Source organism: Carcharodon carcharias, chromosome 11, assembly GCF_017639515.1.
Source record: "Carcharodon carcharias isolate sCarCar2 chromosome 11, sCarCar2.pri, whole genome shotgun sequence".
NCBI lineage: Eukaryota > Metazoa > Chordata > Chondrichthyes > Lamniformes > Lamnidae > Carcharodon > Carcharodon carcharias.
Window position 1 is genome coordinate 96,586,976 of NC_054477.1, and position 16,245 is coordinate 96,603,220.

Here is a 16,245-nt window from a genome sequence, read left to right on the forward strand (position 1 = left end):
CTGCCCTCGCCGTGATAACACAGTTCTCCACCTCGAGGGTCATAAAACTCATTAAAAATGCAGGTATACAAACAGAGTTTAGACTTGCTGTCTCCATTCTAGAATGAAACTAGATCCCAGGTTTCACCTTTTTAACGCACAAATAGAAAATATATATATTAAACTTAAAGCTACAGCTTATTCCTAACAAATACACATATAATGTACTTAATACTATATTTCCTAAAACTTTGTAAATTAACTTTGTACAAGGAAACAGATTCTGAGTCCTCTGAATACCCCCATTAATATTTCTTCTTTTATCACGCCATCTGAAATACAAATAATATCACCAGCCACCACCAATGACTGAGCTGTGCCAGTGTCTCTCAAAATATTAATTTGCTTACTTTTGTTGAGGAGTAAGGAAATACTTCTCCCTTAGAGACTAAACCTATATCACTCCAGTAACCTGATTTGCTTCATCAGTATCTAGGGAAAAACTCCCTTGGCTATCCTGAGCTATATACCCCATTCTTATAGGTTATGAGGGAGCATGTTTCAGTCGTACTATTATCACAGTTTTAACACCCATTTCCTTTACTGGTACTGTATGTTCCAGAGTCTCCTTACAGTCTTCCATGTGTAACCTGATGGCTATTGGGATGCTGTTTGAAATACTTTCATTACCATTAGCTCTCTTACATTCTTTAGATTCCGTTCAGGTTTCAGGGCTCAAAACTACCAGCCCCATATTTCTTTCTCCCTGGGAAATTAATTTGGTCCTTTCTAAAAAGTCCAAAATTTTAATTGATACACTTCAGGAACAAGCTCATAAACATTAAGTACCACAGTTTTAACTGTCTCATAATTTGAAGATTGTTCTTCCGAAAGAGTAGAATAAACATTAATTGTTTTCCCCACTAAAACCCTCTGCAAAATTAGAGTCCTGTGGCGGGTCCCATCGCTGGTAGGACAGAAAATTTGGCGAACTAACAAAACATCCATTGAGATTTGGCGGGAATTCCCCTGACCCATGTATCCTTTGGCCACCCTAACTTTTGTAGCCACTTTTTCAAATGAGATAAAAGATCTCTCAACTCTGTCCTCAGTGAATTCAGGCACTAGGCAAAGGTTCCTTGTTCAACCAAAATTTGGATTTGGCTCATCACCCAAACTATTAGCCTCTCTTTCGCCCCATAACCTAAGCTTTCCTTTTTCCAGGGCAAACCATCTCTCTTCCCTTTCTCTTTGAAACTCTCTGTCTCTTTCTTTATCTCTTTCCTCCATTGCTAATTCTTCTCTGGAGTTCCAGTTCGAGCCTTTGCATTTCCATTTATTTTGCTCTTTCTTTTTCTTCTTTTTCAAGTTCAAACTTTTGTTTTACTCTATCTCTTTCTATTCCAAGCTGCTTCATCTGCAACTAAATTTTAGTCAACTCAGGCTGCATTATACCTGTGTCAGGCTTTTCTTCTTCTAACTCCAAGCGCTGACTATTACCGCAATCATGGCTGCAGTTTTAGCCCCGGCTTTTAACTTAATCTTCAACTTTTCTGTTAATGCTATCAATGTAACCTTGGTTAATTATTGCAAAACACTCAGGGACAAATCTTTCCTCTCCAGAAAAATCAACGCAACTGACAAAGCCATCCTGCTTTTCAATAAGTACGATGAAATTCACCATGACGTCCTGTTTGCCTTAACCTTAGCAAGTCCCTACAGCTGCATGGGGTCGATCTTCCTCTTTGTCTGCTGCCCACAGGCTGTTGTTCACTGCCCATGAGCTGCTATGGGACTTATTAACATCTCCCAGAAGAGTTCTGCACCTGCCCTGTGGCAGGATCTGATATAACAAAGCTGGGTACATTCTGCACCTTAATGTTACAATATCCAGTTAACTACTCCCACTTAGAATGGCTCCACACCTAAAGCACACACAGGCAAAAATCTAAAAATATAGATTCCCTTCCAAAATGTAACACCACTTTTCAAGAATGGAGGGAGAGAGAAAACAAGGAACTATGGGCAAGTTAGCCTAACACCAGTCATTGGGAAAATGCTGGAATTGATTATTAAGGAAGTCTTAACAATGCACTTCAAAAAATATAGCATGGTTAGAACGAGTTAACATGGTTTTACAAAAGGGAAATCCTGTCTTACAAAGTTATTAGAGCTTTTTGAGGATGCAACTAGTAGGCCAGATAAAGGGGAACCAGTAGATGTAGTATACCTGGATTTCCAAAAGGCATTCGATAAGGTGCCGCACAAAAGGTTAAGAGGCAAGGTAAGGGCTCATGAAGTTGGGGGTAATATTTTAGCATGGATAGCGGATTAGTTAACAGCGAGGAAGCAGTGAATGGGTTTAAATGGGCCATTTTCTAATTGGCAGACTGTGACTAGTGGAGTGCTGCAGGTATGAGTGCTGGGGCCTCAGCTTTTTACAATCTATATTAATGGCTTAGACAAAGAGTCAGAGGGTAATGTATCTAAGTTTACAGGTGATACAAAGCTAGCTGGAAAGGTAGCTTTGGGGAGAACACAGAGAGGCTGCAAAGAGATATAGACAGGCTAGGTGAGTGGGCAACAAATTGGCAGATGGAGTCTAATGTGGGAAATGTGAAGTTATTCACTTTGGCCGTAATAGAAAAACAGAATATTTTTAAAAGGTGAGAAACTTGTAAATGTTGTTGTTCAAAGAGACTTAGGTATGTATGTTGGTACAAGGAATGCAGAAAGTTAGCATGCAGAAACAGCACACAGTTAGGAAGGCAAATGGCATGTTGGCTTTTATTGCAAGGGGATTGGAGTACAGGGATAAAGAAGTCTTGCTAAAATTGTACAGGGATTTGGTGAGACCACATTTGGAGTACTGTGTGCAGCTTTGGTCTTCATATCTAAGGAAGGATATACTTGCACTGGAATCAGTACAGTGAAGATTCACTACATTAGTCCTTGGTATGAGGGGGTTGTCTTGTGGAGAGGCTGAGTAAATTGGGTCTATATTCTATGGGGGAGAATCTTTGGCTCAGTGAGCGGGGGTGGGGCCCACTCGCCGAGGCGTAAAATGACACAGGGTGATGTCAGACATGCGTCCCGATGTCCCCGTGCGTCATTTAGATTTTTAGTTCGGTGGGCACGCAGCCAAGTTGGCTGCGCGCCCGCCGAACTGTCAAAGGCCTATTAAGGCCATTTAACTAACAATTAAAATAATTACTGGAGCTGCACGGGCGGGATGAGGTTTCATGAATGATTTTAAATTTTCTCAAAATTTTTTATTGAAGTTAATGCACATGTCCCAGCTCATGTGACAGTTTCATACGAGGGGACATGTCATAAACATTTTTTCAACACTTAATTGAACTGTTAAAACTTAAAACTAATCTCTCTGAGGCATAGAGATTTCTGTACTCTTTCGCATGCGTGCTCAAAACATCGCACTCCCGACTCAGGGAATCCCCCCTCCCGCCCGCACAGGGAGCGTACACACTTCCGGGTGCACATCACACTCAGTGGGTCTTAATTGGTCTGCCCACGTAAAATGGCAGTGCGGACCCGATCGGGGGCGCTGTTCGACTCTGCGCCAGCTCACGCACAACACCACCCCCCACCCCCCGCCAACGGGGGGAAAATTCTACCCCTGGTGCTTAGAAGAATGACGGGTGATCTCACTGAAGCATAAAAGATTTTGAAGGTGTTTTAATATAGGGTAGACAGAGAGAGATTGTTTCTGCTGGTCGAGGAATCTAAAACACCACCTCAGGATAAGGGGATGATCACTTAGGACTGAGATGAGGAGAAATTACTTCATTCAAAGGGTTGCGAATATTTCAAATTCTCTACCCCACAGAGTTGTGGTTGCTCTATCGTTGAGTATGTTGAAGGCTGGGATAGACAGATTTTTAGTCTCAAAGGGAATCAAGGGATATGGAGAGCCAGCAGGAAAGGAGTTGAAGCCCAAGATCAGCCATAATCGTAATGAATGGTAGAGCAGGTTTGACCAGCCAAATGGACTACTCCTGCTTGTGTGCATGTGTGTGTGTTGCATTTGTGTGTTGTGTGTTGTATGTGTGAGAGAGAAAGTGTCTGTGTATGTGAGAGTCTGTCTGTGTGCATGTTTGTGGCTGTGTGTATGTGTGTGTGTGTGTGTGTGTGAATGTGTATGTGTGTGTGTGCGTGTGTGTGTGTGAGTGAGAGAGAGAGAATGTGTGTGTGTATGTGTGTGTGCGTATCTGTGTGTGGTTGTGTGAGTATCTGTATGTATGTGTGTGAGTATGTGTGTGGGTGTGTATGTGTGTATCTGCGCGTGTGTGTATATGTGTTTCTGGATGTACATCTGTGTGTCCGTGCCTGTGTGTGTGTATGTGTGTGTGTGTGTGTGATTGTGAATATCTGTGTGCATTTATGTGTGTGTGCGTGTGTGTGCGCGCCTGTGCATCTGTGTGTCTGTCTGTGTGAATCAGTGTATGTGTGTTTCTGTATGTATGCGTCTGTATCTGTGTATGTGTCTGTATATATGTAAGTGTGTGTATGTGTGGGGGTGGGGGTGTATATTTGAGTATTTGTGTGTGTCTGTATATATGTATGTGTGTGTGTGTGTTTGTGTGTCTGTGCATGTTTGTGTGTCTGGTCTGTGTGTGTGTATGTGTGCGTGCATGTGTGTATATGCGCCTGTGTGTGTGTGCATGTGTGTGTCTGTGTAAGTGGATAATGGTTGATGAAAAGTTCAAACCTAGTTGTGATGCTACTTTTTTTTAACTGTGTTAGCGCAACTTTCAAGTCACTGTGCATCAGCTAAAAAAGCTACAAAATTAGCCAGCAGAGGGAGATGGTCATTTCTCTGATCTTTCCAGCCATCTATGGATTCATTTGAGGGAATTTACAAAAAAATGATCATTGGTTAGTGTATCTAAGTACAATCATAATTGTAGTACACAGAGTTTGTCCCTCTTGCAAGACTTTCAGAGCTGTGATAGCTTCCTTAACAACGCAACATTGTGGTTTTTAAAAATTCTTTGATGGGATGTTGTTGGCAAGGCCAGCATTTTTTGCCCATCCCTAATTTCCCTTGAAATTAGTGGCTTGCTGGACCATTTCAGAGGGCACTTAGGAGTCAGGCACATTGCTGTGGGTCTGGAGTCACATGCAGGCCAAACCAGGTAAGGATGGCAGATTTCCTTCCCAAAAGGGCACTAAATGAACCAGAGGGATTTTTATGACAATTGATGATAGTTTTATGCTCACAATTACTGAAACTAGCTTTATTTTCCAGGTTGTATTAATTGAACGTAAATTCCACCAGTTGATATGCTGGGATTTGAACCCATGTACCCTGCGCAATAGCCTGGGTTCTGCATCACTAGTCCAGTGAATTTCATACTTTATCACTGTATCCCTTTGGGTTACCTGTTTGTCACTTGACATGAAGTTGTCTTGTTCCAAACTCTTGCTATCGTATAGCTGTCCTGATAGGGTAATTGTAAATCTACAGTAGCGTTGCAACTCACAAGCCTGACAAGATGTTTTGAAGCCTGGATTTTCTTTTACTTGCAGTTTAGGGTAACAATCTACACGTTCCTATAAAAATAATAAAAAGAAATAAAACATTGAATAGGAAGAGCTAGGTGAAATCCAACATTATTTTAAACAAAACAAAAGAAGCTGAAGAAGCACAAGAATCACATCAGAGTAGAATGGCAAGGGTGTATCAGTTGCTGGCACAGAACTCTTCATTCTTTAAAAACAAACAGAATATGTATTCATATCAAATTTAATGATAAAGGGTTTTATTTATGTGAGATGACTGAGTGAGAAAACAAAGAGTGGAATTAGTTGGAGCAAAGATCTCAACTTTTTTCCTGCACCTTGCAGCCACATACATTATTCCCTGTCGGTTGCCATAAAAAGAAATGAAAAAAAAACAAGACTTGCATTTATTTAGCGCCTTTCATAACTTTAGAACGCTCCAAAGTATTTTACATTCATTGAAGTAATTTTTTAAAGTGTGATCACTGCTATTTTCTTCTTCTTAGAAGGTCCATTGGGATTGGGGATGACTTGCTTCCACTCCAGTTTGATGAGTTCTGAGATGGCTGATCAGTCCAATCTGCTGACTCTGCACATGTTAGGCAGGTGGTGCTTGAAGGGTCGGGCAGGTGAAGTGTTGGGAGGTTTGCGCTCCCTCCAATGCCTCAACTTCACTTCTGTGTCCTCCCACCGAAGTCTCTCGATGCGTTCAGTGCCTTCTGAAAAAATCTTCTCCATTTTGGTCGGTCACAAAACTCCCATGAATTGGTGGGGATGTTTAACCTCTTCAGGGGTGTTTTGAGGAAATTTCTGAAGGGTTACGCTATCCTCCTTGGAATATCCTGCCTTGACCGAGTACCGAGTAGAACAGTTGCTTGGGGAAGCTCCTTAGACAGCATCTTCCAAACCCACGACTGCTGCCATCTAGAAGGACAAGAGCAGCAAACAGATGGGATCACCACCACCTGAAAGTTCCCCTCCAAGCCACTCACCATCCCGACTTGGAAATATATCGCTGTTCCTTCACTGTCGCTGAGTCAAAATCCTGGAACTCCTGCCCCTAACAGCACTGTGGGTGTACTTACACCACAGGGACTGCAGTAATTCAAGAAGGCAGCTCACCACCACTTTCTCAAGGGCAATTAGGGATGGGCAATAAATGCTGGCTTAACCAGTGATGCCCAAATCCCATGAATTAATAAAAAAATATGAACCACATATCCCACACAGTGCAGCTGGCTTTGAATGATCAGCGCCTTCATGTTGGCAACGTTGGCTTGGGAGAGGGGCCTACTATTGGACCAACTTTCTTGCCACCGGATTTGGAGGATCTTCCAAAGGCACCGATGATAGTACTTCTCCTGTGCTTTGGTTTAGATTGTCCAATCTCTGCCGTAGGTTGTCCAATTCTCCAAAGCATATAGGAGCCTAGGGATCACTGCCACCCAGTAAGCCATTACCTTATTATGTGGTTTGAGATCCTCGTCCTTAAATACTCTGTTCCTCAGTTGACCAAAGGCTCAACTGGCACATTGGAGGCAATGATGAATTTTGTCATCTATTATCTGCCTTCACCAAAAGGAGGTTCCCAAGATATGGAAAACAGTCCACATTTTCCAGGATCTCACCATTGATCTTTATCAACAAGGGAGTGTTGTGTTGCGTGACTGGTTGGAAGAGGACCTTAGTTTTCCAGGTGTTTAGCAAAAGGCCCATTTTCTCATATGCTTCGAAGGAGTTGACAATGACCTGGAGCTCTGTTTCTGAGTAAGTGCACTCACAAGTGTCAAAGGCATACAGAAACTCAATGAATGAGGTTGGAGTGATTTTGATTTTAGATTGAAGCCGGCATTGGTTGAACAGTTTCTGGTCTGTTCTGTAGATTATCTCCACACCTGTGGGTAAATTGCTGGAGGTGAGGTACAGGACTGCAGTGAGAAAAATGGAGAAAAGGATAAGTGCAATGATGCCACCTTGTTTGACTTCTATTTTCATTGAGGCAGAGTCTGTGGTAATTCTGTTGGTAGAGTAGGTAGAGGATGGTGACAAATTTCTGAGGACAGCAAAATTTGAGGAGACCACACTATGAGCTTTCACAATTGACAGAGTCAATGGCTTTCGTGAGGTTGAAAAAGAACATGTACAAAAATTGTTTCTGTTCCTTGCATTTTTTTTGAATTTGCCTCAATCATGTCTGTGATGCTTCCCTATGGATGAAAACGCTTAGTGACTCTGCAAGGAGTTCATTGGCCACTGGGAAGGCGGTTGAGGAGGATTCTTGCAATGATCTTCCGTATGGCAGAAGTGGCATAGTGGTTATATCACTGGGCTAGTAATCCAGAGACCTGGGCTAAAGTTCTGGAGACTCAGGTTCAAATCCTACTTTGGCAGCTAGTGGGTTTTAAATTCAGTTAATAAATCTGGAATTCAAAGCTAGTCTCAGTAATGGTGAGCATGAAACTATTATTGATTGTTCACTGGTTCACTGAAGAAACCATTCATGTTGTTAGGTTTTTGTGAGTTTTTGGACTTCTCGTGCTCTTTCTATCTACCATTTGTTCTTTATGCTGTGGGTTTAATGCTATAGGGCTGCCTTCAGCAGCCTGTAGGACTGCTGTACTTCTCTTAAGGTGTGGTGAAGTTTCCAGTCTGCGAAAGCTTCGTGTTTATGCTTAGTTAGGTCCTGTATCTCTTAGTCATTTTCAACAAACTCGATGTTTCAAAACAAAAACAGAATTACCTGGAAAAACTCAGCAGGTCTGGCAGCATCGGCGAAGAAGAAAAGAGTTGACGTTTCGAGTCCTCATGACCCTTCGACAGAACTTGCGTTCGAGTCCAAGAAAGATGTTTCAAGCTCTTTGCAGGCTTGTAATGGTGGACGTCAGTGTCGAGCAGGCACTATGGGCACACTGTAACTCGTGGTGGCTGGAGATTGAGAAGTTTATAGTGAGGTGCTAACTGGGAAGAGCCACTAGGTGAGATCTTTGAGGTCTTCAACGTTAATTTTCTTGCAGTATTGCTTCTGTCGCCTCCGTTGTTTGAGAGCCAGGCTGATGGAGATGGCAGATCGGATAAGGCAGTGATCGGTCCAGCATTCATCAGTACAAGGGCAGTCCTTGAATCACCCCCACCATCCCCCCACCACCATCAATAGCCTGGGAGTCAACATTGATGGTGACTGTTCTATCCAGTGAGAAAGTGATCTGGAAGCAATCGTCAATACATTTCATACCTTTAATGACCGAATCAATTGGTTAGATGTGATATAATGATTTATAAATAACATGCTTCACTGGAGATTCATTTTAAACAATGTCATAGTGGACCAGAACTTGTAAATCAAGAGTGTATAAATCTTGTCCAAAACACAGGTCTCTGGAATGGACAGAGGAAGTATATTAGAGAGAAATTCCATCCTACTAAATTCCATTTCTGTCTTTTTATCTGTTCTCTCAAGAAGGCAACTTTCATGATATTACAGTTGCATAGTCCCTCACAGCACAATCCCTCACCCAAGGACTTGTCTTCATGTTTGACCCTCAGCAATGAGTGTCATTGGGCTATTTGAGCAAGGAGACAGCCTGAGGTGGGACATTTGGTAGTATGTATAAGCTTAATCCTATCCTTAACTGATATACAGAGAAAATACAAAAGAATTACATTCTTAAAACTGACCTGGTAGCGTTTTTTCAATCGACTCGTTGTCCTTAAGTTTACAAGACGTATTTCAATACACCGGTCATCGAAATGATTCAGTGATTTCAACATTTCTTGTGCGTATTTCTTTTTCCTGCTTCCCTCTGTTAGAACACACAGTAAAGAGGACAATAATATCAGAAAATACAGGAAATACTCAGCAGGGCTAGCAGCGTCTGTGGAAAGAGAAGCAAAGCTAACATTTCAGGTCGGAGAGCTTTTGTCAGGGCTGTGGTTGCGTATATTCAAGGTTGAGATGGGCAGATTTTTGCTCTCTCAGGGAATCAAAAAAATGGGAAGCCAGCAGGAAAGTGAAGTAGTGTCAGAATGTCAGCCATGATCATATTGAATAGCAGAGCGGGATCGAAGGACTGCATGGCTTACTCCTGCTCCTATTTCATATGATATTGTGTTAATGCTGTTTTTTCCCCACAGATTCTGCCTAACCGACTGAGTATTTCCAGAATTTTCTGATTTTATTTCAGATTTCCAGCATCTGCATTATTTTGCTTTTGTGAAAACTACTATGCTTTGGCTTCTAGGTACTTCCACGATCCAACATAAAATTATTAAAATCTGAGATACCAGAGCCATGCATGTCTATGGTCACCAGATCGTTGTTGATTATTGACCATTCAATATGAATTTTGTGAAGTTTCACACATAAAATGTCTCAGGCTATAGAAGGGAGGGACACACATAATATAGACCTGTAGGGGTAATTATGTCACAGGGAACTGGTAATCTTCTCTCATAGTTCTAGATTACCCTGCAACTGAGGGTCCAAAAGGGATGGTACCGGTTGGACAAGCAGTAAAAGTTTGCCAATGCTGTGTGTTGGTAAATTGCATGCTTTAAAAAAATTTCTCAGAATGTGAGCGACTCTTTTGTCTGTCCCTGTCTAAAAAAGTGACACTGGTGGACCTTCTCTTTGAACTGCTGCAGATCTTGTGCTGACGGTGCACCAATGATGGTGCTAGGGAATGAATTTCAGAGCTTTGACCCAGTGATGATGAAGGAACAGCAGGGTATATTCATATCAAGATGGAAAAGATAGAAAAATTACAAATGGTGATGTTACCAGAATCTTGTTGATTTGATTAACAACAACAGCATCCCTAAATGTTGGCTCTTGTCAACCTGCACCTAAAATCTCTGGACTTGGGTAAATGGGGTTTGTGCTTGTGGAGCACAAACTCTATACTGGGCAAACAGAAAGATAAACTGTAGAGATTACTCAGTAACATAATCTGTAGAGATTACTAAGTAACATAACCTGTAGAGATTACTAAATAACATAATCTGTAGAGATTACTAAGTAACATAACCTGTAGAGATTACTAAGTAACATAACCTGCATAAATTCCTCAGTAGCACGAAAGCAAAATACTGCAAATGCTGAAAATCTGAAATAAAAATAGAAAATGCTGAAAATACTCAGCAGTCTGGCAGCATCTGTGGAGAGAGAAAGAGAGTTCACATTTCAGGTTATTGACCTTTCAACATTTTGACTATGTTATTGTAACCAATTATCATTCAATTCTTTTCCCAGTTTTCTCCTTTACTTCCTCTTCTCTGTTGACGAATGCTGGGATACAGTGAGCAGGCACTGCTGAGGACTCTTTTTTTATTTGTTTGTGGGATGTAGGCATTACTAGCTAGGTCAGGATTTGTTAGCCATCCCTAATTGCCCTCGAAAAGGTGGTGGTTAGCCACCTTCTTGAACGGGGCAGGCGATGGCGCAGTGGTATTGTTGCAGGGCTAGTAATCCAGAGACTTGGGGTAATGCTCTGGGGACCCAGGTTCAAATCTCGCCTTGGTAGATGGTGGAACTTGAAAGTCTAAGGATGGCAATCCATGAAACCATTGTTGTAAAGGCTCATCTGGTTCACTGATACCCCTTTAGGGAAGGAATCTGCCTGGTCTAGTCTACATGTGACTTCAGACCCACAGCAATGTGGTTGACTCTGAAATGCCCTAGCAAGGCATTCAGTCAAACTACACCAAGACACTGGAATCTCCCTCCTCCATCCCCACCCCCTTTCTGTTTCTTCCCCCTTCCTTTTGTTTTTTCCCATAATTTATATAGATTTTTCTTTTCCCACCTATTTCCATTACTTTTAAATATTTTTAAATCTTTTATGCTCCCTCCACCCCCACTAGAGCTATACCTTCTGTGCCATACCATCCATTCTTAATTAGCACATTCATTTAGATAATATCACCAACTTCAACACCTCTGTGTTCTTTTGTTCTTTGGTCTGTGACATCTTTTGATGATCTGCTCCTTTCACTGCTTGCTTGTCCCTACAAGCACACCACCCCCCTCCACTTCTCTCCCCCCATCCAACTGCACCCCCCCCAACCCCCCCACCCCCCCACACCTTAAACCAGCTTATATTTCACCCCTCTCCTTGGATTCATCTAGTTCTGTTGAAGGGTCATGAGAACTCGAAACGTCAACTCTTTTCTTCTCCGCCGATGCTGCCTGACCTGCTGAGTTTTTCCAGGTAATTCTGTTTTTGTAATGGCAAACTCAATCCTGTCGACTCTGCAAAGTCCTCCTTACTAACATCTGGGAGCTAGTGCCAAAATTAGGAGAGCTGTCTCACAGGCTAGCCAAGAAACACAGAATCATATCTGACAGATAATATCCCAGACATGACCATTATCACCCCTGGGTATGTCCCACAGTGGTATACAGTCAGGAGGGAGTTGCCCTGGGAGTCCTCAACATTGACTCTGGATCCATGAAAGTAAAACATGGGCAAGGAAACCTCCAGCAGATTACCACATACTGCCCTCCCTCACCTGATAAATCAGTGTTCCTCCATGTTGAACACCACAGGAAGGAAGTATTAAGGGGGGCCAAATGTACTCTGGGTGGGGGATTTCAACATCTGTCAGCAAAAGTGGCTCGGTAGCACCACAGCTGGCCAAGCCCTAAAGGGCAGAGCTGCTAAACTGGGTCTGCAGCAGGTGGTGAGGGAACAACACACTTCACCTCATCCTCATCAACTTGCCTGCCACAGATGCATCTGTCCATGACAGTATCGATAGGAGTGACCACCGCACAGTCCTTGTGGAGGCAAAGTCCTGCCTTTGTATTGAGGATACCCTTCATCGTGTTGTGTGGCACTACCACCATGCTGATAGATTTTGAACAGATCTAGCAACTCAAGATGAACATCCATGAGGCACTGTGGGCCATCAGCAGCAGCAGAATTGCACTCAATCACAATCTGTAACCTCATGGCCTGGCAATTCCCCCACTCTACCATCACCATCAAGCCAGGGGATCAACGCTGGTTCAATGAAGAGCGCAGGAGGGCATGCCAGGAGCAGAGCCAGGCATACCTAAAAATGAGGAGTCAACCTGGTGAAGCTATAACACATGACTACTTGCATGCCAAATAGTATAAGCAGCAAGTGATAGACAGAGCTAAGCGATCCCCCAACCAATGGATCAGATCTAAGCTCTGCAGTCCTGCCACATCCAGCCGTGAATGGTGGTGGACAATTAAACAATTCACTGGAGGAGGAGAAGGCTCCACAAGTATCCCCATCCTCAATGATGGGGGAGCCCAGCATATCAATGCAAAAGATAAGGCTGAAGCATTTGCTACAATCTTCAGCCAGAAGTGCAGAGTGGATGGTCCATCTCAACCTCCTCCGGACGTCCCCAGCATCACAGACTTTAGCCAATTCGATTCACTTCACGTGATATCAAGAAACAGCTGAAGGCACTGGATCGTGCAAGGCTTTGGGCCCTGACAACATTCCGGCAACAGTACTGAAGACTTGAGCTCCAGAGCTTGCCATGCCCCTAGCCAAGCTGTTCGAGTACAGCTACGACACTGGCATCCACCAGGCAATATGGAAAATTGCCCAGGTATGTCCTGTACATAAAAAGCAGAACAAATGCAACCTGGCCAATTACCACCCCTTCAGTCTACTCTCTGTCATCAGTAAACGATTGCAAGGGGTAATCAACAGTGCTATCAAGCGGTGCTTGCTTAGCAATAACCTGCTCACTGATGTCTAGCCAGGGCCACTCAGCTCCTGACCTCAATACAGCCTTGGTTCAAACATGGACAAAAGAGCTAAACTCCCAAGGTAAGATGAGAGTGACTGCCCTTGACATCACGGCAGCATTTAATCAAGGAGACCTAGCAAAACTGGAGTCAATGGGAATCGGGGGAAAACTCTCCACTGGTTGGAGTTATACCTAGCACAAAGGAAGATGGCTGTGGTTGTTGAAGGTCAGCTCCAGGATATCATTGCAGGAGTTCCTCAGGGTAGTGTCCTGGGCCCAACATCTTCAGCTGCTTCATCAATGACTTTCCTTCCATCATAAGGTCAGACATGGGGATGTTCGCTGATGATTGCACAGCATCGTTTGCAATTTCCTCAGATACTGAAGCAGTCCATGTCTAAATGCAACGAGACCTAGACAATATCCAGGCTTGGGCTGACAAGTGGCAAGTAACATTTGCACCTCACAAGTGTCAGGCAAGGATCATCTCCAACAAGAGAGAATCCAACCAGCGCCCCTTGATGTTCAATGACATTACCACCACTATTAACATCCTGGGGGTTACCATTGACCAGAAACTGAACTGGACTAGCCATATAAATACTGTGGCTACAAGAGTAGGTCAGAGATGAGTAATCCTGCGACGAGTAACTCATCTCCTGACTTGCCAAATCCTGTCCACCATCTGCAAGGCACAAGCCAGGGGTGTGATGGAATACTCCCTACTTGTCTGGATGAGTGCAGCTCCAACACTGAAGAAGCTTGACACGGTCCAGGACAAAGTAGCCCACTTGATTGGCATCACATCCACCAACATTCACCCACTCCACCACTGATGCACAGTAGCAGCAATATGTAACATCTTCAAGATACACTGCAGGAATTCATCAAAGCTCCTTCAACAGCACCTTCCAACCCACAATCACTACGATCTAGAAGAACAAGGGCAGCAGGTAGAAGGAACAACACCATCTGGAAGGTCCCCACCAAGTCACTCACCATCCTGACTTGGAAATATATCTGCGTTCCTTCACTGTCGCTGGGTCAAATCCTGGAACTCCCTTCCTAACAGCACTGTGGGTGTACCTACACCATATAGACTGCAGTGGTTCAAGAAGGCAGCTCACCACCACCTTCTCAAGTGCAACTAGGGATGGGCAATAAATGCTGGCCCAGCCAGCAAAGCCCACATCCCATGATTGAATAAAAAAAAAGTTGTAATCCATGTGGTGTTCATAAGCCAACAGTGCTATTAGGAAGAGAGTTAAAGACTGGAAATGCACTGGCAATGAAGAAATGGCGATATATTTCCAAGTCAGGATGGTGTGTGTCTTGGAGGGGAACTTGCAGGTGGTGGTGTTCCCATGTATCTTGCTCTTATCCTTCTAGGTGGTAGAGGAGATGGGTTTGGGAAGTGCAGTCAAAGAAGCTTAGGTGACTTGCTGTGGTGCATATTGTAGATGGTACACACTGTGGCCACTGTGCATTGGTGGTGGAAGGAGTGAATGTTTAAGGTGGTGGATGCGGTACTGATCAAGTGGGCTGCTATGTCCTGGATGATATTGATCTTCTTAAGCATTGCTGGAACTGCATTCATCCTAGGAAGTGAAGAGTATTCCATCACACTCCTGAATTGTGCCTTGTAGACGGTGGACTGGCTTTGGGGAGTCAGGAGGTGAGTTACTCACCGCAGAACTCCCAGCCTCTGACCTGCACATGTAGTCACAGTACACATATGGCTGGTCCAGTTCAGTTTCCAGTCAATGGTAACCCCCAGGATGGTGATGAAAGAAGCTTCAGCTACTGAATGTTAAGGGCAGATGGTTAGATTCTCTCTTCCTGGAGATGGTCATTCCCAGGCATTTAGACCAAGGCTATAATAAGGTCTGGAGCCAAGTGGCCCTGAAGGAATGTAATTGAACATCGGTGAGCAAGTTATTGGTGAATAAGTGCCACTTGATAGCACTGCCAATGGCACCTTCCATCACTTCGCTTTTGATTGAGAGTAGACTGGTGGAGAGTCTGGATTGGATTTATCCTGCTTTTTGTGGACAAGCCATACCTGGGCAATTTTCCACCATTTTAGGTAGATGCCAATGTTGTAGTTGTATTGAAACAGCCTGGCTAGGGGCACAGCTAATTTTAAACTACAAGTCCTCAATACTACAGCTGGGATGTTATCAGGGCCCATGGTTTTATCTATATACAGAGCATTCGGCTTTATTTGCTATCACACGGAGTGAACTGAGTTGGCTGAAGGCTGATATCTGTGACGTTGGGGACTGCAGGAGGAGATTGAGATGGATCATCCACTTGGCATTTCTGACAAAGATATCTGAAAATGCCTCAGCCTTCTCTTTTACACTGATGTATTGGGCTTTCCCATCATTGAGGATGGGCGTGTTTGTGGATCCTCATCCTCCAGTTAGATATTTAATTGCCCACCACCATTCACGACAGGGTGTGGCTGGACTGCAGAGATTTGATCTGGTCCCTTGGTGTGGGGTCACTTAGCTCTGTCTTTAACATGCTTCTTCTGATGTTTAGAATGCATGTAGCCCTGTGTTATAGCTTCACCATGTTGGCACCTCATTTTCAGTTATGTCCGGTGCTGCTTCTGGTGTGGTCTCCTTACTGAACCAGAAAGCCCTGGTTCTCTGGTTTGATGGTCATGGTAGGTTGGGGGATATGCTATGCCATGACTCTACAAATTGTGATTGAATACATTTCTGCTGCTGCTGATGGCCCACAGCCCGTCATGGATGCCCAGTTTTGAGCTGCTAGATCTGTTCTGAATCTATCCCTTTTTAAGACTGCAGTAGTGCCACACAGCATAATAGAGGGTATGTTCACTCTGAAGACGGCTCTTGATCTTCATTAGCTCTATGTGGTAGTCACTACTACCAATACTGTCATAGGCAGATGGATCTGCAACAGATAGATTGATGAGGGTGAGGTCAAGTAGGTCTTTTCCTCTTGTTGGTTCCCTCACCACCAAGCGCAGGCCCAGT

General features: G+C 43.6%; 1 protein-coding gene across 1 annotated transcript in view; it reads right to left on the reverse strand.

Moving 5' to 3' along the window:
• The window catches only part of ccdc82 (coiled-coil domain containing 82), a 96,365-nt gene that overhangs the window by 43,493 nt on the left and 36,627 nt on the right, over positions 1-16,245 (reverse strand). Inside the window, exons 5-6 of the mRNA XM_041199488.1 lie at positions 9,178-9,302; positions 5,383-5,553 (exon numbers count right to left, since the gene is read on the reverse strand). Coding sequence (XP_041055422.1) covers positions 5,383-5,553; positions 9,178-9,302 — 296 coding nt within the window. The remainder of the gene's footprint in view (positions 1-5,382; positions 5,554-9,177; positions 9,303-16,245) is intronic.